A 24,260-nucleotide genomic window follows, 5' to 3' on the forward strand; every position below is an offset into this window, starting at 1 on the left:
TATTTTTAAATCCCTTTTTGTAACTGTGGTGCCTAGCATGTGGAAGCATTCCTCAAATATTTGTTGACTAAATAAAATACTGTGAAAGGAATCATTTAAATTGAGCATAAAAGTACCTATTCTTGTGCACACTGATTTTTATTATCTTGTACACACTGCTTTTGATTTTGATTTGGAAGTTGAGATACTGAAGCAATAATAGCATATTGTAAGGTAGTTTATACAGCCCGGGGTACCATGTGACTGACACAAATCTGGGTTTGCCCTCTGTATGTCAATTTGGGGGGGAATAGCTTATGGAATCCCTGTATGAAACTTGGCCGCTTCAGGTTATTTTGGGAAGTTTCTCTTAAAAATAATGGAAAATATGGAGTTGCCTCATTATGGTGGGGAGATGTTTACTCCAAAGTGGTAACAAGAAGTCTTTGTTAAGAATTCTGGGTGTCACGGTATAAACCATAGTTCTTGGAGGTTCCACAAAACTTATCAGTTGGCGCATTTAAAGTCTTCCCTTGCCTTTGGACCTAAAGTTTTTTGGTCTTGATGAGAGATGAAGGAGAAACACCCAGCTTACCCACTTTCTGACAGGGCTTAAACAAATGTGTGCTTAGTTTTATACTATAGAACAATATTATATTGTGACATTTTAAACATATTTCTTAATTATCTGTATTAACTGAGTAAGCAGGGGAAATAAAAGGAAACTAGTCCTCATTCTTGTGCTTTTTGTCTGTCGTAGTGACTATCTTTATGTAACAGTTAAAGTGGTATACCAGGAAATATAAGACAGTGGCGTTGAGGCTATTGCTCGGCTGGGGCAAATTGGATGATCACCTGTGCTTTGCTGCTGTTGGTAGAGAGTGAAGAGGGGGCACCTCACTCTCCTTGTCTAAATACCACTAAAATTCAATTTTGAACTTTTTAGAGGAGGGAATGAGGAAGGACTGGGAGGAGCTCCTGTGATGCTGGTAATATTACATGCTTGCTTTGGTAATTTACTGCTCTATACACTTATGTTTTACATACTTTTCTCTATGTATCTTATGCCAATAAAAATTTTTAAAACAATTTAATTAGAAATTTCTGTTTTCACAGTTTTCCCTAGGAACCTATGAAAGATGTTAAGGATGAGGCTCTTTGCAAGTATCGTTATTTTGCATGGTCCATCACAGTGGTGGGCAGACTCTAAGTGGGGCTGAAGCACGGTAAAGGGAGAGATTAGTGTGGACAAGAGTAGTCAGGCAAAACAAAACAGTCGTTCAGTAAACATTCATTGCGTACGAACCATGTACCAGGTGCTGTGCTGACAGAAAAGCTATACAAGACCAGAGGTCAGAGTGGAGGGAAAAATAAGATCTGGGTGATGTCAATAATCCTGGTTATAGATAAAAGCTCTTCTAGCCTTTATAGTATAATAAAAATAACAAGTACTTATTTAGCATTTCTTGTTTACAGAGAGTATTACATCTATTCATTTAATCTTCACAATAACTCTCTGAAATAGGCACTACTACTAATATTTTATAGATGAGGAAACTGAAGTACAGAAATACCTAAAGACACTCAGCTAGGAAGTAGTGGAGGCTAGGATTTCAGCCCAACTGTCCAGTCCTGTTTTTCTACTCAAAATTGCTATGCTGTATGAAATTAATGCAAAGAATTTTGGAGATGTAGGTTGACCTGGAGGCACTGTTTGAAGATGGTCAATAATCCTGATTCTGGTACTCTCTTATTTATGTTTTGGAGATCTGTGTGAATGCCTTTTCTTCTTTTTACAGACATGGCTGGACTCTGCCAAAGAAATAAAAAAGCAGGTTCGTGGTAAGTGAATGTTGCCTTTTTTATAGTTCTTTCTTTTAGTATGTCAGAAGATTTCTAACCATTTTCTGGCTGTTAGTCACTTTATAATCCTGACTGTAGCAGGTGGCTTTGAAATTGAGGTAAAGCCTTCGCCTAGAAGAAGGGGATTCCATAATAGAAAGACAGCAGTAGTGGATCCTGTTGAGATGTAGGTCAGATCTTGATGATTTTTTTTTTTTTTTTTTTTTTTTTTTACAACTAGGCAAAGTTGGGGAAGATAGGAACAGTTGAGAGAAACAGAAAGAACAAAGGTGAAAAGAGAAAAAGGATATGGGAGTCAGTTCTCAAAAGAGTAGTAGTTGAAATTGGAGTAGGCTTCAATTAGAAGTATGCTGCCTGATTTTGTTCTTTTTAAATTGTTCTGGACTAACCATCTTCATGTTTTCCTCTCTGTGGTTCTTTTTGTCCATTTTCAACATTCCTCTTCCAAACTGAAGTGTAAGAATAGAAGAATAAGAATTCTTTGCCAGTGACCCTTCTGACCTTGTGGCTTTCTCCTAGCTTCAAACCCTCTAGAATATATTACTGCTGCACACCCTTCTCCTCCTAGTATCTAGAAATAGATATTCCTAGGTCAAAAAAGTATAAATTAGTATTTTCTAGCTGCAGACTTAATGGGTTGGCTGAAGGGTAGAGACCCCAAAACCCCATCCACCCGCTATTTGTGACCAGATATCCTTTTAGTTTGGTTTATTTTGAGGAAACTTATAGGAACTGTAAAGATGTTATTCATCATGATTAGTAACTTTTAGTTATCACCTAAAAACAAATTTTAATTTGTTTCTTAAAAGAAAATAATTTTATTATGGTGAAATGTTTTCCTTTAGACCCTATTCATAATTTATATTTCTTAAGACAGAGAAACAAAATACTCTTTTGGTCTGGCAACTTTTCATATTTGCTTCCAGCCTATAAAATCTTGCTTTATAATGCAAGTCAGCAAAAAATATTCAGCACATTTGAGACATGACAAGAAAAACATAACTCCTAGCTCCTTTCAATGAAAATATTTTTAGTATTCAATTTTACTTAGGAATAAATGACTATACATGAAGACGTTTTAAAAAATATTTTATTTATTTAGTTTTTAGAGAGAGAGGAAGGGAGGGAGAGAAACATCAATGTGCAGGAGAAACATCAGTTGGTTGCCTCTCGCATGCCCCCAACCAGGGACCTGGCCCTCAACCCAGGCATGTGCCCTGACTGGGAATCGAACCGGCGACCCTAAATCAGTGTTGCTGATTCAGAAGCAGAAATTTTAATGTTGAAACTTTTTAGGGCTTTTCTAGCTACCATTTTTTCCCACTAAACATTCTGTATAAGGTATTACTAATAATATGTATCATATTCTAGAAATAGTCACTGACTAAAGCTTAATTTTAATATTTTTTAAAATTCCAACTGATTAACTTTTTTAGCCTCCCTGTTGCATTTAACCCTCAGTGTGCATGCAGTGAAACTGGATATCTTTAAAAGTGTCCCAAACTTGTATCTCTTGCATGGAAAAAATTGGAACTGAAAGTTTGGGTTCCTCTGCTTACAATTGCTATTAACAAAAGTAAAAGAGTTAATTTTGGGGACATATCTGTTTAGATATTACTCTTAATACAGCTAAACTTCCTTATTTTGGGTTTAACAGAGAAGGAAAGTCCAAGCAGAATACAAGGTTATTGTTTTTTTTCTGTTTTTCTTTTTTTGTGGTTTGATTAGGTCTAGTAACTTGAGATCAGTGGGGGATCTGGATTAATAAATAAATAAATATTTTAAAAAAATCTCTCAAGGATATGTTTATTGATTTTAGAGAGAAAAGGAGGAAGAGAGAGACTCTCTCTCTCTCTCTCTCTCTCTCTTTGTCCTGCGGGAAAGAAACATTGATTGGTTACCTACCATATGTGCCCCAACCAGGGATGGAGCTCGCAACCTAGGTACGAGCCTTGACCAAGAATCGAAACCACAGCCTTTTGGTGTATGGCTCCAACACCAAACCCAGTGTTCCAACCCACTGAGCACCCCAGCCAGGGCAATAAATAATTTTAATATACTAGTACCTATTCTTCTTCTTTTATGTGGTCCTTTTATTTAAAAAAAAATATTTTCTGGAACTGTAGCATTTTCCTATAACCTTCACAATAATGCATGAGATCAGTTAATTTATTTCATTTATTTTCTCAACAAGTATTTCTTGAGCATTCATGATATGCCAAGCACTGTTTTAGGCACTAGGGATATACATGAAATAAAACAGAAAAAATTCTTGCCCTTGGATATTAGCATTTTAGTGAGAGGAGGCAAAGTTTATCCTTTTTCAAAATTACATATGTATGTTTGTGTTTATATCTATACATATGTGCATATATCTATTAAGTACTACATGTACAAAGTACAAACAAAGATCAAGTGTTATAAAATAGTATGTAGTGAGAGTAGGCGTCCCTTCTAACCGTTTTCCCCTAGGCTCTCACTTTCCCTCCCCAGGAGTTCCCCTTCTAGTTTCTCAACTATTATAACTGGTTTATTGTATCCCCTTTCAGGAATAGACTATGTGTATGTAATCATACCTGTAGTATATACTTTTTTCCACCCCAACTTTCATGGTTGCTTTCTATCTGATAAAGCGAAGTTCAGTAAAATGTGGTATGCCTGTATTGAGTGAGGTCGCAAATAAATAATGCCAACACCAAAAGAGAAAATTCATGGATCATTCAAATGACTTATGAGGACTCAGAGTGGTATATGAATCACATTTTGGAAACTATTGCTTTAAACATGTTGACCTATAAGATGGTTTCCTTTCTGTTATTTTGCCTATATAGTATTAGTGTTTTGTAAACAAGACTATATTAAGTTGGGTTTTAAAAAACTGAAATCCTCTAACTCTATCGCTTAAATGGTATTTAAACAGCTTCTTATACGTGAAAAATTTCATTTACAAAGCATGAAAATATTAAAACTTCAGGAAAGAAAAAAAATTTGAATATTTTTAGGTATTTCTAATAATCAGAAACTTAGGCATACGCATAAAATTCTTTTGCATTTATTTTTACAGGTGTCCCTTGGAATTTCACATTTAATGTAAAGTTTTATCCACCTGACCCAGCACAGTTAACAGAAGATATAACAAGGTAAACCCTTTATTAACAGTTAACTATGTAATAAGTAATTCTCATTATCATAAGCTCTGGGAGTTTCTCTTTTCAGGATTGAAGAAAGATGATGAGCTAGTAAACCTGAGATAGAAAGTTTCTGATTACCTCAAGGCAGGCTAGCAAATAAGTGAGCCTGAAAGCCTCAGATATCTGTGATTTGACTGGGAAAAACTGGTGGGGTAATATTTTGCTTATCATGGGTATTATGCCAAGCCATGGGCAGGGCACCTATAAACCATACCAACTTCCAACGGGCAAGACACAAATGTAGTAGTAAAATAATTTTGCTTTTATTTCTTTAAGTACTCCCCTCCCACCATGTTCTTTCTTATAGGGATTTAAAAAGCTAAAACCTAAGTGTTGTTAGTAGTTCTTCCTATCTCGCCGTTAAAGTATATGATTAGGTAAATGATCCTTATGAGTTAAGTCTTTCTCAGTAATTTTTGAGCCCACTTAATTTATGAAATAAATCTTGTACTTTTTAAAAATAGCTTACTGGTTTAAGAATGTGGCCTTTCTTGGATTCTATATAAATATTAACAAAAAAGAAAATGGAAAAGCAGTATATAGTAAAGAATGCTACTGTATGTATTTATATACATAGCATCTTGCTTGGAGCCTACACATAGTAGATGGTTGGCAAATGTCTTTTAAATTGAATTGTCAGTTGTTGAGAAATAACTTTCTAGTTCTGTTCTTTGCTGTGAACTATCTGATTGCAGACAAACATACATTTCTGTGCTTTAGTTTTTTTCTCTCTCAAATAAGGGAATAGCCTAAGACTTAAAAAAGTCTGATTATTAAGTACTGTGAACTTTCTGTATAGTTTTAAAAAAATTATTCTTTGTCTAGTTATACTTAGTACATTCTTAAAGTTGAGATACCCTATCTCTGCCTGAAAAAAATTGGTTATTTTTCACAGGTAATATTTGTCTCTTAGTGTTGCTACTTACTCATCTCTCTTCACTGAAGTTTATTATGTACACAACAAAACAAATCTCTAAAAATCTTTATTATCTATATTTTAGAGGAGCTTAATTAAGATTCTTGTGGTTGGTTGGCAATGCTCTCTTTTAAACATAAATGTAGTAGTGACTAATTACAGATAGCAAAAACTATTGCCAATGCATATCTTATTCAATATTTTATTATGGTCAAAGCAAGGATATGATATAGAAAATTAAATTTAATCATGCCTCCCAGCTTTCCTTTTTGGTAACAATCTGAACTAGTCATCTCAGTCAGTTAGAACAAGAGCTAGGAGGTCAGGGTCGTTGGTGTGAACATTATACTGACAGAAACCAATGTCTAACACATGGAGGGACATTCTGTTGGTTTGTTGGATTGAACTGTTTTAACACCAATCTGTATTCCCAGCAGTTAGCACACTGGTGGAATTAGTCTTACAAGATGATAGTGTGTGAAGGCAAGTGCAGCTTAAGCCCATCTTGGAGGAAAAACACACTGAAAAATGTTCATATTCTAGCGAAAATGTATCAATAATTTCATTTTTGTTTACGAAGAGCAATATACTGGCAAAGGAGTGTGATAGGAAAGACAGGGCGCAATTTCAGAGTCAAACAGCCTTTATTACTATCCAACATTGAGCAAGCATCCCCTGTGAGGCTGATTCCTCATCTGTAATCTAGCAGTGATCCCCCCTTACAAATTTTCTATGTGAAGGTTAGGCAAGGTAATATATGTCTATGTGATTCTTAGTGTAGTCAACAAAACATGAGTTTCTTTACCTCCTTCAGACTTTCCCCCACTTTTCCTCTTTTCTTTCTAAACTTCTTCCCAACCATGCCTCCAACAGTTTAAAAAAAACTTTTTATATCAAAAAATTTCAAACACACAGAAAAGAACAAATAATAGTACAAGGAGCAATCATATACCCACTACCTAGATCAAACAATTATTAATATTATCTCATAGTTACTTAATCACTTTTTTTCTCTCTCCTCTTCTTCCTTTTTCTCTCCCTATATTTTGTTATTGTTGTTGCTGACATGGTAACATCTTTTTTCTTTTGGCTATAGATATTATTTATGTCTTCAACTTCGGCAGGACATAGTTGCAGGACGTCTGCCTTGTTCCTTTGCAACCTTAGCATTATTAGGTTCTTATACCATCCAGTCTGAGCTGGGTGACTATGACCCAGAACTCCATGGTGCGGATTATGTTAGTGATTTTAAACTGGCCCCAAATCAGACCAAGGAACTTGAAGAGAAGGTCATGGAACTACATAAATCATACAGGTAAATATGTCTCCAGGGTTTGTTCTATGTTTGTTTTGACAGTAAGTTTGAATCCTTGACTTGGTATTGATTCAGTATTTTCCTTAGTGGAAACTGGTGCCATAGAAAGAATCAGCATAAACTTAATTCCCTCACAATTTTTTGGGTAAGTCGTTTAAAGCCCTCTGACCCTCAGTTTGCACATCAGAGTAATGGGTGTTGCATTGTAGGAGAACACTAAATGAGGTAATATATGCAGAACTCTAAGCACAGTACCTCTGGCACATAGTAGGTGCTCAGTAGATGGTATGTATTATTATTATTCCAAATTTTAAACTTATGCTGTATTTGGTGTCTTGAAATTCTTAGTGCAGGGTTTCTTAACTTGGGGTCTATGTACATGGATAGACTTCAGAGGGCTCATGAAACTCCTGAAGGTATATTTTAAAGTTTTTATTAAATTTACTGTTGTTTTTTTTTTCATGGAAATATTGATAATATTGGGAGGTATTATAAAATGCTGATCAACAGTAAGGGTTTATAGTTGTATTGAGCTGGGTTACATTCTTGGATCTGCTTGGTCCTGCCCTCGGGACTTTGGGTCATTCATTTAATCTCTCTGAGCCTCAGGTTTTTTATATGTCTGATAGAAATTATTTACCTCAGAGGAAATAGGGTGGTTGATAGGATTAGAAAAGGTAATGTGTGGAAAAACTTAATACAATGTCTTACACATAGTGAAAATTCAATAAATGTTAGCTAATAGTAAAGTGCCAGAATAATTTGTGTTTCTTCTACCATACATTCCATTGTTATGTGAATGACTTACTATGCTAAATTTTTTAAGCTCCCTTAGCATACTAAGGCAAATGTCTGATCCTGACCTTGAGTTTGTACCTTGAGTTATGTTAGTGAATTATGTTACGATGTTCCAAACGGTCACACTGCTGAGAAATCCAGAACAGTCTTAATAGGCTTTACATGGTAGTAACAAGTATTCTGTCGGGTCAGTGAGCAATCTTGTTTTCCTTGGAGTGGTTCCAACAGGATTGTATGGATTGAGATATTTAAAATAAGAGAGCTTTAACTCAAGATGCCCCAATTCTGGTTGTCTTATTGCCCCTGTAGGTTCTGGTATATCAGTCATGGGAACCATGAGGACTTTATAAAGTCTACAACCTACATAGCAATAATCTTAAAAGAATCACCCTGCTCTCATTGAGTCATACTGTTTCCAGGGAGAACTATACATTAATATCTAGGACCCACTAAATATACCATTTGTAACTTGTTAATGACTGTAACTTAAGGATGTTGCATTGTCCTTATTTCATTTTAATACTTTTATTTATATTCTGATTATGATTCTAGAAATTTACATATATAAAATATATTCACTACATATATTTACAAAACCAAGTAGTAGGAAGAAACAATCAATTGAAATAATTCGATTTGTTAGAATGTTAGGATTATAGCAGAATGCTCTTTTTATTTTCTAATAATTTAGAAATGATTTTCTAAGCCTTACCTGACTGGTGTGGCTTAGTGGGTTGGGCATCATCTGCAAACCAAAAGGTTGCCTGGAGACATACCTGGGTTGTGGGCCAGGTCCTCAGTTGGGGGAGCATGTGAGAGACAACCAGTCAGCGTTCTCACATATTGATGTTTCTCTCCTTCTCTATGTCCTGCTCTTCCCCTCTCTCTATAAATGAATGAATGAATGAATGAATGAATGAATGAATTTTATTAATAGTATAATCTTTGGGCAGTCAGTAAAATTGTGTGTGTGTGTGTGTGTGTGTGTGTGTGTATTTTTTTTACTACTGCTGTGGAGCCTAACAGCAGATGGTATCAGATTATAATCAATACTTTAAATCTGTCTCTGATGATTCTTTTAATGGTTATTTGATTATAATAGAATCTCAGGTTTGGGAGGACTTTATAGTCTATCTCTGTTCTAATGTTTGGCTCTCCTTTGTAGTATTATTACACAGTCATTATAAGTTGCTAATTATTGTGTATCATGTGCCAGATACTATACTAAGCACTTTATGTGCAATATCACATTTAATCTTCATAGCCACCCTTTTAGTTAGGCCAGCCTGGTGGTCTAAAAGATTTTTTCAAGGGGTCCATGAGATCAAAATTATTTTCATAGTAACTATAATGATATTTACCTTTTTCACTGTGTTGAAATGGGTAAAGCACGAATCAAGGCAATGACACCAAACTAGTTGTCATTATATTCTTTATCAACATGCACTTTTATTTTTTAACTTGCCATTATAAAGATTAAAAGGGCCAGTTCAATTAGAAATTTTCTTGATGAGGCAGTAAAAAAATGGTTATTTTATTAAATCTTAAATACATTTCTATTTAATATCCTGTGTGATTAAATCTGACATACATAGAACACAATTACACTGCATACTGAAGTACAATAGTTGTCTTGAGGAAAACATCTGCGTAATTGTTTTGAGGTGCGAACTGAATTAGCCACCTTCTTAATAAATACCATTTTTACTTGAAAAAATGACTATTATTATTCAGACTTGGTTATTTGGAAGCTATTTTCTTAAAAATGAAGTGAGCCGGTACTTTTAGGATTAGTAAACAACTGACAGTATTTGTTGCTAATGACAAAATTCAAGCCTTTAAGTGAAAATTAGAATTTTGGAAAACTTGTATTTGTCACCATGATCTTGACAGGATCCAAATACTTAAAGGCTTTTCTGATGAAGTTGTGATGATTTTAATGAATGTAATTTTTTCCTTATATTGTACAATGAAACGTGTCAACATTTGGAAGTCTTGTATTACTCAGTGAATTAGTATTTTTCAAATATGAAATGTATGTTGTAAATCATGCATGGGTAAAAAAAAAGGTCCATTTAAAACATTCAAAATGCAAGATAGACTAATGAATTTTAATGCAACAGAGAATAAAAGTTAATTGATATGTTTTCAGATTTCACATTGCATCTAATCTTTAAGAAACTGCCATTGTTGAGTTTTGGTATCATATCCAAGAAGAATATTTTTAATTATTAATCCTTTCTTTTCCAACTTTGTGTCTGTGTGAGATCACATTAATATATTATAACAAAATCAACATATTGCAACAGATTGAATACAGAAGCAGAAAGGAATATCCAACCTAAGCCAAACATTTAAGAAATTTGTAAATATGTAAAACAATGTCCATTTTTTACTACATTTTGAGACAATATTGTTATTTTTTACATAAAAAATTATGTTAAAATATGAGTATTCAAAAGTTAATAAATATTTTAAATTTTTCTTTGTTTTAATTTCTAATATATTAAATGTTGATAGAAATAACACACATAAAGTAAAGCTCTTTGGAGTCCTCAATAATTATTAAGAGAGTGAAGGGATCCTGAGGTCAAACACTTTGAGAACCACTGAACTAGGTCATAAGACAGCTCTGACCTAGTCGTGAGCTCTGGAGTCTGCCTGTCTTACTCTGAGTTCACATGCCATTCCTTGTTAGCTTTATGACTCTTAGTAGGTTAAGTGCTCTGAGCTTTAGTTTTCTGATCTGAAAAGTAAGGGTCATGATGTGAATTTTGTGACTGTTAAATCAGAAAATTCATGTGAAATGCTTAGCATCATGATTAGTATGTAGTGAGAATTCATATGTTTGCTAGGATAATAATAATTCTTGTCCCTATTTTATAAGTGATGAATGTGAGTTTGAGTTTAGGGAGCCCCTCTTTGGAACTTAACAGAATGTAAGCCCCAGCAGGCGAAATGATCTCAGAGGACAAACGGATATGGTTCACTTGATGTTCTGTTAGGTATACAGATAGAAATTAAGCAATAATGGATTTCCTTGAATAGAACATTTAGTAGTCTGTCATTTTGGAATTTATTTGCTCCTTTTTAGAAAGGGTAGCAACCCTCACAAATAGAAAGCCAAATGGGAGTTTTAATTATCTTCAACAATATGGCGTTTTAACCAATTCAAGACACTTTTGCTTAGGCTGAAGAATTTTACTATACATTGAAAAGTACAATCAAATAACACCCTGCTCCTCAGATAACTAGAAGACAACTAATGTATATGGAGCCCTTAGTAGGGGCCCTTTGCCTGGACAGAGACTTTGAAGCTATAATTACACTTTAAATTTACACTAGCAAATCAAGCTTTAAAATTAATTGCCATCCATTTTATGGGTACTAGGAAGGTATGTAAACTTGTCAGTTGTCTTCCTTAATTATTTGAAATCACAGTCCTTAATTAAAAGATGCAACAAACATCATTAAAAGGCTGTCACATATCATTGGAACTCACCGAATGGCTCTATATCCTGACCCCACTTGCTCATAATAAATGCAGAGAAACTTTGTTATAACTTTCCTTTTTAATGTGCAAGAGTTTACCAGTGCCAGAGCTTCCTGGTTAGGTACTTTTGTAAGCTGCAGTACTTTCAAGTAGTAAATTATTAGGTAGTACTTAATAATTCAAGACAGTAATCTTAATGGTTTAGAAGTATCTAATCTCTTTCCAGCTAACTTGTTGCTACTTCCAAGAGTCTTGGGAAACTTGGGAAAAGCCATGATCTCTAAAATATGAAATACTTTAATATATTACATTTATAAAATATATGTTATATTTACATGTACAGATGTCTGTGGGTGATGGGATTATAGGAGATTTTTTTCTATGCTCTTAATATTTTCCAAACTTTATACAATGAATATATATGATTTTTATAATCAGAAAAGGCTTCTTTAAACAGTTTTTTTTTCCCAAAGCCATTAGGTGGGGTAGAGCAAGATAGTTCTCCATGCAGAAGGGCAGTCTGGCTGGGGATAGTAGGCCGTAAGTAGGGCAGGGGGAGTGTTCGTAGGGTTGGGGGGGCAGTCTGGCATGAAAAGTCGGAGCTCACACAGGATGAAGAGAATAGTGATGTATGGGTACATGGCGGTGGTTATCACAGGCAGAGCAGAGTGAGAAAGGCATTCACATGGGGGTAAAGCCAGCATGGTGTGCAGGACATCCATGTGGGTGGTCCCCGATTCAGTGTGTTGAAGCTTGAGCAAGATGAAGAACATGTCCATGGAAAGGGGGAGCCTAACACCACGAGTCAGAACCTGAGTGAGGTGAGGAGGACAACCATGTGTGGGAAGTAGCCCAGCACGGGGAAGTGAGAGGCCAGGTGGCTGAGGAGAGCATCTGTATGGGGGACAGGTCAATGGCAGCAAGGAGAGATTGGTTATATACAGGAGGGTAATCAAATTAGTCAATACATTAAGGATAACAGGAGCCAGGTTTCTTACTGTCTGTAAAGGAGATACAAATTTTGGAGAATGAGAAACTAAAATGAACCCTGTGACATTGCAATAAAATTGGAGGTTTCAAAGTGAACTCATGGTTTCTGGTAGGTAGGTAGGTACACACACAATCACACACATGCACACACACACACTGAATTGCTCTAACAATGCTTTGTACCAAAAGGAAGTGCTCAAAAAATGATAGGAAATCATCAGGAAGACACAGAATCCAGGTTGGAGAGGCTCCCATTGACCAAATTTAGAATAATTTAAGCACAAAATAAATAAGGAAAATAATTTATTATATTGCATTGAATAAAATGAGAAATCCATGAATTCATACTGGTATAAATAAATGAGTAAATTGAAAGTTTGATAAGGAATAGGATATTCAAAAATTTCAAACATTATCTCAGTAAATTTAATTAAAAAGAAAAAGAAAAAAAGAGGTAGAAAAAGATTTCAAAATACATTCCCACAAAATGGTTATTAATTACAAAGAGATAAAGAGCAGAAGCCTGGCAGACATCATTGATCAAAGTGAACATCATCCATGAAGGGACAGATTGAAACTATATACCACCTGATAGGCTGTACTGAGAACTAGGGTCATTTCTGTGATGTTCCTGTTAAAGATGCATAATCTGAATCAATTTATGGAGAAACATCAGTCCCAAATTGAGAAGGCATTCTACAGAATAATTGGCCTATGATCTTCCAAAGGTCAAGAGTATGAAACAAAGATGAAGGAACTGTGCCAGACTGAAGAAGACTAAAGACACATGAACTCAATGAAACTTCTGATGCTAAACTGGATTCTTTTGCTGTACAGAATGTTTTTGAAACTGGCTAAATTTGAATGGGGTCTGAGGGTTAGATGGCAGTGATGTATTAATATTTCCTGGTTTTGACAGTTAAATGAGGTTATGTAGGAGAGTGTCCTTGTTTGTAAGAATTACACAGTAAAGTATTTGGAAGTGATGGGTCATCAGGTTGATGGTTTACTCTCATGGTTCAGGAAAAAATTACTTGTATTATATGCAATTTACTTTAGTTTGGAGTCTGGTGCTCAGTCCACTGAGCCACACCAGCTAGGGCTAGGCAACTTATTTTAAAGATTTTATTTTTTAATTACAGTTTACATTCAATATTATTTTATATGAGTTTTTGTATTATAGGTGACTTTTAAGTTTGTGTTTCAAAATTCGTTAAATTATATTATTTTCAACTAATAAGGAAAGTTATAGTTTTAAAGTTAAAGATTTCTTTTTATTACCTGTCCATAATAAAGTTTTAAAGCATGCTTACTTAGAAAAGCATTTAACCACATAGTTTGAAATTTAAATCTGTATTCAAATTGATTGACCCCATTAATGTCCCTTAGAGTTGGAGCAGTGAGTTTAGGGAATATTTTGTCATGAGTGCTTCATTTAATGTTTTAAAATTTGTCTTCAAATTCATGTGGTCCAAATTATTTCTCTTTTATGAGCTGCATAAGATATATCACTGTATTATCAGAAACCTAAGTTTGCAATAATAATAAACATTTATATTTTACAAAGCAGTTTCACAACCATTACCTCATTTTGTCCTACCAGTCACATTTATTCATTCAGCACAGAAAAAAGTCATTGCCTATCCTAGTCTCTGAAAGTAGGTATTATTATGATTCTTTATAGTTGAAGGAGACACCAGGTTTCCACTTTTAAAATGCAGGAGCCAGGATTCCAGTTCACGTGATAAAACTTGAGTGCTGACTAAATCCCGCTGCATTAAACAAGGAGTCATAACTTGCCCATGACCATGTGATCCCTCAGGGCCTGTTTGTTCATCAGCAAAATGAAAATGTTGAACTCTGTAATCTTCAAGCCACATTCCAGCTTCAAAATCCTAAAATTCAAGCCATTGATAATAGTAACAACAGAAACATAAAATGACTGGAATAACCTTAACTATAAAAATATTTAACTTCTGTGTGGGGGGGACGACCACAAAACTTTTCTCAGATGTTTTTAATGACTTGAGTATACAGACTTGTAAATGTCTTAATTTTTCCTTCTTTTATTTTGTGTGTTCAATTTCAGATCCATTAATAAACACAGTTCAGATGTGACAGTGTAGTGCTTATGAAAAGAAGTTTATTCAGGGAGGCTGAGACATCAAATCTGCTCCCTCTCTCCTGAGATTTTTTTTTTTTTTGGTGGTTGTCAGGAGGAACCCTTTGTTCTTTTTAATGAGGGTAAAGACAGATGGGTTAGGAAGAGACTTTTTCCTCCTGTTAAATGAATAGGCCACTGCTGCTTTGTATGGCTTGAGCCAGTCTTATGGGAAACAGGCATTTCCATGGTTTATCTTTGGGGGTGTGGGTACATTATTGTTACTATGAAGTTATATTTGATTGGTCTGAATTGTGCAACACTAGGAGTGTTATCTTTCTCTTCAAAGCTCAACATGGCTGCTCATAAGCACTTTTCCAAAGAGAAGAAAGTTAAAAAGAAGGAAAGACCATCCCAGTGAGTGTTTAGGCAATGAGACTGATTGTTTTCAAACAAATCAAATTCATTACATGCCTAGTAATGAAGACGTCTTAATAACAGAGAAAGCAGCCCCATTATCTACATGCTTCTATTAACCAATTTATTTTGTTTAGATCAGTGGGCAGGAACACCATCTGTTACCAGAAATTTTCTTTTCATTAAGCCTGCCCCCATTAAGAGTTCAGTTAAGTAACTTCAGCTGCCCTCCTGTTTAATTTCCATAACTCAATTTAGTGGTATGGAGAGAAAAAGGCAGCTAAGAGGATATTGTAAATTATACTGTGCTTTCAGAGGATTTAATTTGGTCACCCCTTTAGCAATAAAAATTAGTGGGAGGAGTTTATGTGTGTTGGAGAAAAAGGCTGAGGAGAGGGAGGGGAAGAACTGACGGTAGATGAGGCTACTTTAAGGAAACTGTTTAATACGATTTTCAAAAAACTTTCTGTTTTTGGTGGACTTTTTGTTTCTCTAAGATTTTAAGACGTATTTCAAGACTCATTTTCTATAATATTGTACTTTTAGAACTATGAACTCTATCTACATGCATATTGGTATATATATGTTTATGTAAAATACAGTTACTATACAAATGTTATTGTAAATGTTGACACTGTGACACTGAAAGAGTTTTAAATTTGTATTCTATCAAAGGTCCATGACTCCAGCTCAAGCTGACCTGGAATTTCTTGAGAATGCCAAAAAGTTGTCTATGTATGGTGTTGACCTTCATAAAGCAAAGGTAATGATAACTTTGGCCTTTATTCACATGCATGTGTCAGACCTATGTGTCATAGAACACTTCTCACCAACCTTTATCTGGGATATTATTATAAAACATCCTAAAGAGATAGGAATTTTTATTAGAATTTTAAGTCTAAAGAGTGAATCATTCAAGTGTATTAAGTATGTAAATTGAATTACCCCTTTGCAGTTCCACCATCAGAATTCAAGTTGCGTATCCAAGCCACCATATAGATCAAAAGATATAGCATCTAGAGCAAAAGAAATTGTTTTGTTAAAATACAGACACATTTGAAAACATAGAGTGACATCAACACATGTTTCACAGGCAGCATCACTTATATCAGACTCACTTGGTGTGTTTATTAAATATGCAGGTTCCCACACTCCTCCCAGATTTATTTTGAATTATTTTGGAGGAGAGGCTAAATTTCCAGATTTAATGAACATCCCAAATGATTCTCATCTATGCTTGAATCTGAGAATGATTGGCCTAAGGTAGCAGTTCTCCAAGTGAGGTCTCTGAACCAGCATTTAGCATCTCTAGGAACTTATTAGAAATGCACATTTCAAGCCCCATCCCAGAATTACTGAATCAGAAACTTTGTGAATAGAGCCCAGCAATCTGCTTAACCAAGCTGTTCGGTGATTCTAGTGCACATGGCATGAGCAACAGTGGCTCATTTGAGAACCACTGAGTTATGAAATTGGAAATTTGAGCTTTAATCCTAGTTCTGCTTAACACAACCTAACAGAATGAATACCTAAGGGAAGTCGCTTGACTTCTGTCATCTTCAGCTTCTGAAATGACTGGGAGGTTGAGTTTTTGAGGGAAACTGCTCAAGAGAGGATCAGAGGTACAATTAGAGGAACTTAACTAGGATGCATGAAGAGGGGAATCAAAACCATGTCCAATGAGAAACAAGCAAAGAATAGGGATACTTAGCCCACAGAAGAGAAAATTGGGAAGTCATAATGTCTATCTTCATGTATTTAAAGGATTGGTGTGTGAAATAGAGATTTTTATGTTTCAAAATATAAAACTAGAGCCAGTAAAATGGGAACTACAGAGAAATGCTGTTTAGCTCAGTTTGACAAAATGTCTAACCATCAGAGCTGTTCAAAGATGGGATGGGCTACCTCATAAGGTAGTGCGGTCTTTCTCGCTGGAGGTGTTCAAAGATAAGCAGTTTAGTCACATGGAAGGAATTTAGAAAAGGACATTCAAACATATGGTGTGTGGTTGGACTAAAATGACCTTTCAGGCTTCTCCCAACCTGAGTGTCTGACATATGAAGTCTTTTCCTTATTTAAGTTACATTAATTCTATTAAAATTTCATTGCATGTTAGTGATTTTTCTTAAGATGTTGCTCTGTATTGTTCTGGGCTGGGTACTATAACTTGAATCTATGTAATCTATATATCTGTGAAGTACATGGTAGGAAGATTAGGATATTAGGTCAGCTATTTTTCCAGAACTGAAATTGTTTGGTTTAGCTTCTCAATTCCTGCTGGAGGCTGGTTGCTGATTCAGTAATTATGTGGAATGGATGGAGAAGTCAGGTAGCATGTTCCTTCCCCAAATGTTGTAAAGCAAATTGTTTCTCCAGCACATATAATTGAGAGATATAGTTGTACCCACATGTTTTAAGAACTTAAGAGGGCATCTTCTGGAAAATTCTCAGTTACATTCTTAGCCATTGAATTGGAGCTGTATATAATTCCTGCTTCTTGATTGTGCTTATACATACACATGTAGGCACCAATATGTTTCTCAATACTTAGTTTTGGAAGAGAAGTAGTCAAGAAGCATTTAACTCTAGGTGTTGATTACTTATCTAAATAAGTAGTCATCTATAGAGATTAACTGAAATTTAGTTTCCTTGAATTGCAGATATAGATGATTAACATATATTTAATTTTTAAAATTTTCTCTAAGAAATGCGTGAAGAGGTAAGGACATTAAGAAATACAAATAAGTAATTGCAGAATAGCCATGGAGATGTAAAGTACAGTATAGAAGATAGGGTAGATAAAAAACCTATAAGCATGACCCTTGGACATGAACAATGGTGTGGAGATTGCCTGAGAGCGTAGAGGATGCTGGGTGAGGAGGGACAAAGGCGGGAAAATTGGGACAACTATAATAGCATAATTAATAAAATATAATTAAAAGGAAAAAAATAAAATTTTCTTTAAGATGCATGTAAATATGACTATTTTATCATACTGTTCTTTCTTAACTTGGGGGTAAGGTTTATAATTTAATATACTTAACATAATTATAAGAATCTGTGATTCTCTCACCCTGAGGTTATATGGGAATAAAATTAACTTCCTATCATGATTTTTGGAGGGATGACCACTTTATGGTTTTTTAAAAAAGAATTTTAATTGTGCATGATGTTTGGTGGTATACATAGCTCTGAAGCTCTGGCCTCCAGGCAGTCATGTGGTGTGCTGACTTAAACATATGCGTATAGGATATGCAGCTACCATAACTACTGTACTAATTATTTGCTGATTATGATAGTGATAGGTTTGAGTATTTTGGACCTCAGAGGCCAAAATGAGAACATCAATGTTTTCATTGAAAGCTAGAGTTTTCATATACAGACAGGCATGGAAAAAGTAAATTAGTGTCTCCTTTTGGATTTTTATGGAAAGCCTTTTTGGTGGCAGAGGCTTGCTTTTATGGGAGGAATGTTCTAAAGGAAGGTGAGATGCAAGGCCAGTGACATTTCACTGTGGCTTTGAAACGCAGTGGTAGTGGCTGTATTCCCTGTAGCAGTTGATTCCTTCAGTGTGTAAGGTATGTTCATGTCTATGTTTCTGGGACAAGAGAAAAGCAGATGTTCTCTCAGAGTCACTAACAGTGAATGAAATAATTGATGTTAATAGTTGAAGATTTAAGCCTAATGCATTTTGTTAACTAAAATTCTTTAATTTGTCAATCTAACTGAATCAAAATTATTGTATGTAGGCAAGTAACAAACTTAATATAAACATTTATTGAGTATGTTGTCAATAACGGACAGTATTTGGGGTGATACAGAAGTGATTAACCTATAATTTCTATCCTCAGGGACTGGATTGTAATTTTTTCTAGTTGTTTTCCTGATTATAAAGGTGATTATATATATAATATATATATATACTATTATATGGAAAATAGTTTTAAATAGTTTTAAAATAGTTTTATATATATGTATATATATAAAGTTATATAATAATTATTGGTAATATGTATGTCTTATCCAAACATATTTGTATGTACCTAGAAAATTTGTATGTATCCAAATATATTTGTATGTACCTAGAAAATAACATTGATAATCCTGGAAATTATCAAATTATTACTGGTTACTATTAAAGAATGTGGGAGGAGAGGGTTGAGTGTTTACATACTTCTATATTACACACTTCTGTATTGTTTGAATTTTTACATACATGTATTAGTTTTGTGATATTTAAATGTTTTTTTGAAAATAATACATGTTCATTATAGTTGAAAAGTATAGAAAACTGAAATAAAAAATTGCCCATAATTGCACCACCTAAAAAATGCCATTGTTAACATTTTGGTGTATTCATCTTTCTTCTATGTATATTTTTTATATTGTTGGGAACAAATTGTATATGCTGCTTTAAACCTGCTTTATTTGCCTAACATCACAACATAATTATTTTTCCATTTATCTCCCAAATTTTATGTAATTATTTTAATGGTCACATTGTATTTCACCAAAGGATGGACAATAATTTAACCCCAGTGCTTGGATACTTGGGTTATACCCAGTTTTTCACTCCTATAACATTCTGAACATTTTCGTGTATAAAGCATTTTCTGTGATTTAAATTATTTCCTTGGAACAGATTACAGAAACAGAATTATTATGTTTGATTTGGACATTTAAAGATATTTGTAATAGTTAATAACATTGATTTTTTTTTTTAAAGTGGGAGAGTAAATACATTTTTACATAGACTGAATAGTCTCATGGGTTATGATTATTATTGTTTTTGGTTTTAGATATCTTCTGATTGTCTAGTAATAGTCAACAATCGTTGAGCACTTTGCTCAAGACCAAAATGCTAACGCTTTTCTTTTTCAGGACTTGGAGGGAGTGGATATCATCCTAGGCGTCTGCTCCAGTGGCCTTCTGGTTTACAAAGATAAACTGAGAATTAACCGCTTTCCTTGGCCCAAAGTGCTGAAGATTTCTTATAAACGGAGCAGCTTTTTCATCAAGATTCGTCCTGGAGAGGTATAGAATTTGTGTTTCTTTCCTCCTGAATCAAGCAAAAACCCTGTCTAAAACATTTCTTCCTTCCTATTTTCCTTGTTTTGTCATCTAAGAGGTCTCTCTATAGTTAAATATGCAGCAGCTGATACTCTGTTTTCTAAATCAGTCTCTCAATGCATTTCCTCCTTACTACCAGTTTTTTGGGCATTCCTCTTTATATAAGTAAATATACCAAGGCCAAAAGTGAAACTTGGATTGATAAACTTGTTCTTTGTTTACTCTAGGTAAAATCTTGATGGAAAATAGTTTTAAATTAAATAACATGAGATTTTTAAATTGTGGGGTTAAGTTACGTTTGTACCACCAAACTCTTACCTCATATAATTAAAATGCATTTGTATGTGTAGCTTCTAGTAGTTCCTGGGAACATATTCTAGGGTCAAGTTCTAGATTTTTAGTAGAGTTATTTAATTTTATGTCACACAATTTGGTTATTAGTTGGTAGGCAAGTTTTAGGATATACTAATTCTGACCAGTTCATGGTATAGCAGAAAATTGTTTAAGTAGGAATTAAAATTTTTAAAAAGTTCTAGCTCCCACTCTGGCCACATACTAAATAAAAGACCTTGGAGAAATCTAAGGCTCAGCTTCTTTATCATTCAAAGTGGGTAATACCTTCTCTGTCAGAGTTGAAGATCAAATGGGACAACAGCTGCAAAAGATACAAGCAGGAAAGCATCATACTAATGTAAAGTGGCTTTTGTGTGTATATCACCATCTGCTGGTGAAAATGGCTCATTATTTGAGCATGGACTGAATGTGCAGCGTTAAAAGTCTCATACAGATTATCATTGAAGCATTTATTTAGGACCATAATTAATTGCCTGAGCCTGTCACAGCAATCACTATCTTCCATCAAAGAGTTTCATTTAGTCAACAGATATTTATTAACAGCATTCTTTGTGACACACACACACACACACACACACACACTTCAATAAATTTGATAATTGAAGTCCTTGGTTTCTTTAAATGTCAACTCCATAATATATACTAAAAATACAGAATTCTTACTTTAGGAAAGCAATCAGGAACAACAGTAGAATTTTTAAGTAGAGAAGTTAAGTATTATGACTGTAGTAGATGATTTAGAAGTAGCACGGTTTAGTGGAAACCATGAAATTCTGGTTCTTCCACTTCATAGCTGTGAGACTGAGAAGTAACTTGTCTGACATCAGTTTTTTCACGTGTGATACTATCTAATCATAGTGATATTGGCAATAAGAGGCACTAGAAATTAATGTTAGTGTCCTTTCCATTTTAAAAAGTATGCTTAAGGCAGAAACAAAGAAGCAAGAGACCTACAGGACAGTGTTTCTAGCAGCCCTGGCAGGATATGGTTTGCTTCAGTCAAAGAGGTATTGAGATACTCCTGGCTGGTGTGGCTCAGTTGGTTGGAGTGTGTTCCTATAACTGAAGAGTTGAGGATTAGATTACCGGTCAGTGCATATACTTAGATTTTAGGTCTGATCCCTGGAGTGAGCAGGTACAGAAGGCAGCCAATTGATGTTTCTCTCCCTCCTTTCCTCTCTCTCTAAAAAACAATGAAAAGAAATGTCCTGTGGTGGAGATGGGAAAAAAAGAAAAGAAAAGAAAAGAGATATTGAAACAGAGTAATGATCAACCAAAGGAAAAAAATAATTCAAGAATTGGTTTGAGCCAAAGTCTAATCTTTAGTTTCTATTACAAAAAAAAAAAAAAAAAAAAAGAACTGCATTATAATACTGATTGATTGGAGGAATCATACCTATCCCATTCCCTGAGCATTGAGTAGTCTAGTACCCCAAGTGCAGGTGGTGACTCAGGAAGAGCAGTGTCTGGATAATCAAAAGGTGACTTAATTATGAGTCAGAAAAATGTACTCTGTGTGCGTGTGTGTTTCTGAGCAAAATAAGATGCATAAATAATATAAGATGCATTCCCTGGCTTCCTTGTTGTGGAAAAAGTCACCTCGGTGAGGAAATTTCTTTTTGTAAGTAGGAAAAATTTCAAATATTTTATGTCTTTAGACTAAGAATGTGGTTTTTATTCTTGATGACCTTTCCTGTAGCACCATATTTCTCTGGTCCTGTATCACTGTAGTCAAATAATCCTTTATGTTCTATGTTTATTTGTGTTTTTATAGCAAGAACAATATGAAAGTACCATTGGATTCAAACTTCCCAGCTACCGAGCAGCTAAGAAATTATGGAAAGTCTGTGTAGAGCATCATACATTTTTCAGGTATTGTTCTCACTTAAGTATTTTTCAAGGATAAATTATTTATGGATGTTTCTATTTTAAGCCTGCTATTAAAATTCCCTTCTTTGTATGGCTGGCATTCTTTTATTTAGCTCAGGTAAGATCATCTTAAGCTAGACAGAATGAATACATTTCTCCTTTGGGTTGAAAATCATGCCTCAATACTCCCAGAGCACCTTTCTGTGTATGGTAGAAGGAAGAGAAAAGTGAGGACTAGGAATCTCTGCTTACTAGGGTCTCTGTGATTGCCCTAACTGGAACTGAAATCAATCCTATCAGGAGGAGGTACTCTGAACTTACCTCCACATGCAATCTCTCTAAGCAATGCTTAACTACTTTCTGTGGGGCTTTTACTGGAAGGTTAAAGGTATGAGGCTGATCATTATCTTGGCTCTAATCAACCCCAGAAAGGGAGCACAGAAAACCATCTTTGATGCCCAATTGTATCAAATAATCAGAAGATAGAAGAAAGTTCTTATCTCCTCTAGTTTTCAAGAGGCCATATCATTAACCCCCTGTATTCATTTACCAGGCATTTTCTCTATGCTTACCCTTTGTGTAGGTACTGTACTAGGCACTGAGAATATACCAAAAGATAGTTCTAGTCTCTGTTCTGATGCAACATGCAGTCTAGCAGAGAATACAGACCATAGGCAAATAACTACTCATATTGAAAGGAGAGCCAGCTTTTTATTGTCAGCTTGCCTTTTTAAAAATATTTCTTTATTATGGAAAATTGCATATATAACAACAGTAAAGAGAATAGTATAATGAACTCACCTGGTACCTATCACCCAGCTTCAATAATTATCACCTCAAGGCCAATCTTGTTTTATCTAAAGCCCCACCCAGTTTTTCCTACTACTTCCCAGATTATTTTGAAGTAAATTCAAGACCTCATTTCATGTCATTCATAAATAAATTTGACTGTGTGAATGGCTTTCAAGAGAGAGAATCACGATACTTTTTCCTTCTATTTGTATTTTCATATCATACTTAGTTCTACAGCGCAGTGGACAGGAAGAAAAATCATAGAAAATAACATTGTGGTTCTCATTTCAAAATAAAACATGAAGGTACATTTTATATGCAATTAAATAATCTTAATTATTAGCATTAAGATATTTCTTTATGCTTTCATCATCCTCTTCTTTAAAATCAAACCAAGAAAATAGAATTTTTAAAAAGGGTAAGGAAAAGTAAAAAAAGTTATTTTGAATGTTTAATATCTATGATATAGATTTCAGCTGCAGCCAATGTATTTACTTGTAGGATAGCATATTTAAATCCATTGCATCAAAATAAGAGGATATATTATCATGTAATGTTTCGTTACTTAAAAGAAAGTCAGTATTTGCTGAATTAAAATGAACTATCTCCAAGGAAAAAATACTCTTTTTTTTAATAGTAGTTGATGTAGTAATTTTTTATTCAGCAAATATTTATTGAGTGCCAAATTCATGCCAGGCACTTTGCCAGAGGTGAAAACACCAAGAAGAATAAGTCATAGTCTTTTTCCTTTTCCCTTAGACAGCTCATAGTCTTGTAGTGGAGACTAGCACATGAATTGTTTCAATTCAGTATAGTAAATGCCATTACAAAAGAGAGCACAGGGTATTGCATAAAAAGAAGATGCGGTTCTTAACTGAGTGGAAAATACACTAAATAACCTATGAAATAGGTTACCAAGCATTAATGGAGTTTGGAGTGCATTTGACAGAATTATTCTAGTAGAGTAGAAAAAGCTCTGGGGTTGGACTCTGTTACTGCCCAACATCTTTACAGCTGTGTGACCTTAAGCAAGTAACTTATTTTTTGAGGTTCAGTTTCTTGTATCTATAAAATCATGACAATATTATGGGGATGTAGTGAAAAAATTACAG

At 34.5% G+C, this 24,260-nt stretch overlaps 1 protein-coding gene across 6 annotated transcripts in view; it reads left to right on the plus strand.

The window, feature by feature from the left end:
- The window catches only part of EPB41 (erythrocyte membrane protein band 4.1), a 163,967-nt gene that overhangs the window by 87,856 nt on the left and 51,851 nt on the right, over window positions 1-24,260 (plus strand). For all 6 annotated transcript variants that reach the window (XM_054571860.1, XM_054571861.1, XM_054571862.1 and 3 more), the window contains exons 5-10: window positions 1,779-1,821; window positions 4,907-4,982; window positions 7,046-7,264; window positions 15,739-15,826; window positions 19,945-20,097; window positions 22,262-22,359. In XM_054571860.1, coding sequence (XP_054427835.1) covers window positions 1,779-1,821; window positions 4,907-4,982; window positions 7,046-7,264; window positions 15,739-15,826; window positions 19,945-20,097; window positions 22,262-22,359 — 677 coding nt within the window. The remainder of the gene's footprint in view (window positions 1-1,778; window positions 1,822-4,906; window positions 4,983-7,045; window positions 7,265-15,738; window positions 15,827-19,944; window positions 20,098-22,261; window positions 22,360-24,260) is intronic.

The sequence above is a fragment of the Pteronotus mesoamericanus genome, unplaced genomic scaffold (genome assembly GCF_021234165.1).
Source record: "Pteronotus mesoamericanus isolate MK-2021 breed Mesoamerican mustached bat unplaced genomic scaffold, CSHL_Meso_final contig_221, whole genome shotgun sequence".
NCBI classification, from domain to species: Eukaryota; Metazoa; Chordata; class Mammalia; order Chiroptera; family Mormoopidae; genus Pteronotus; species Pteronotus mesoamericanus.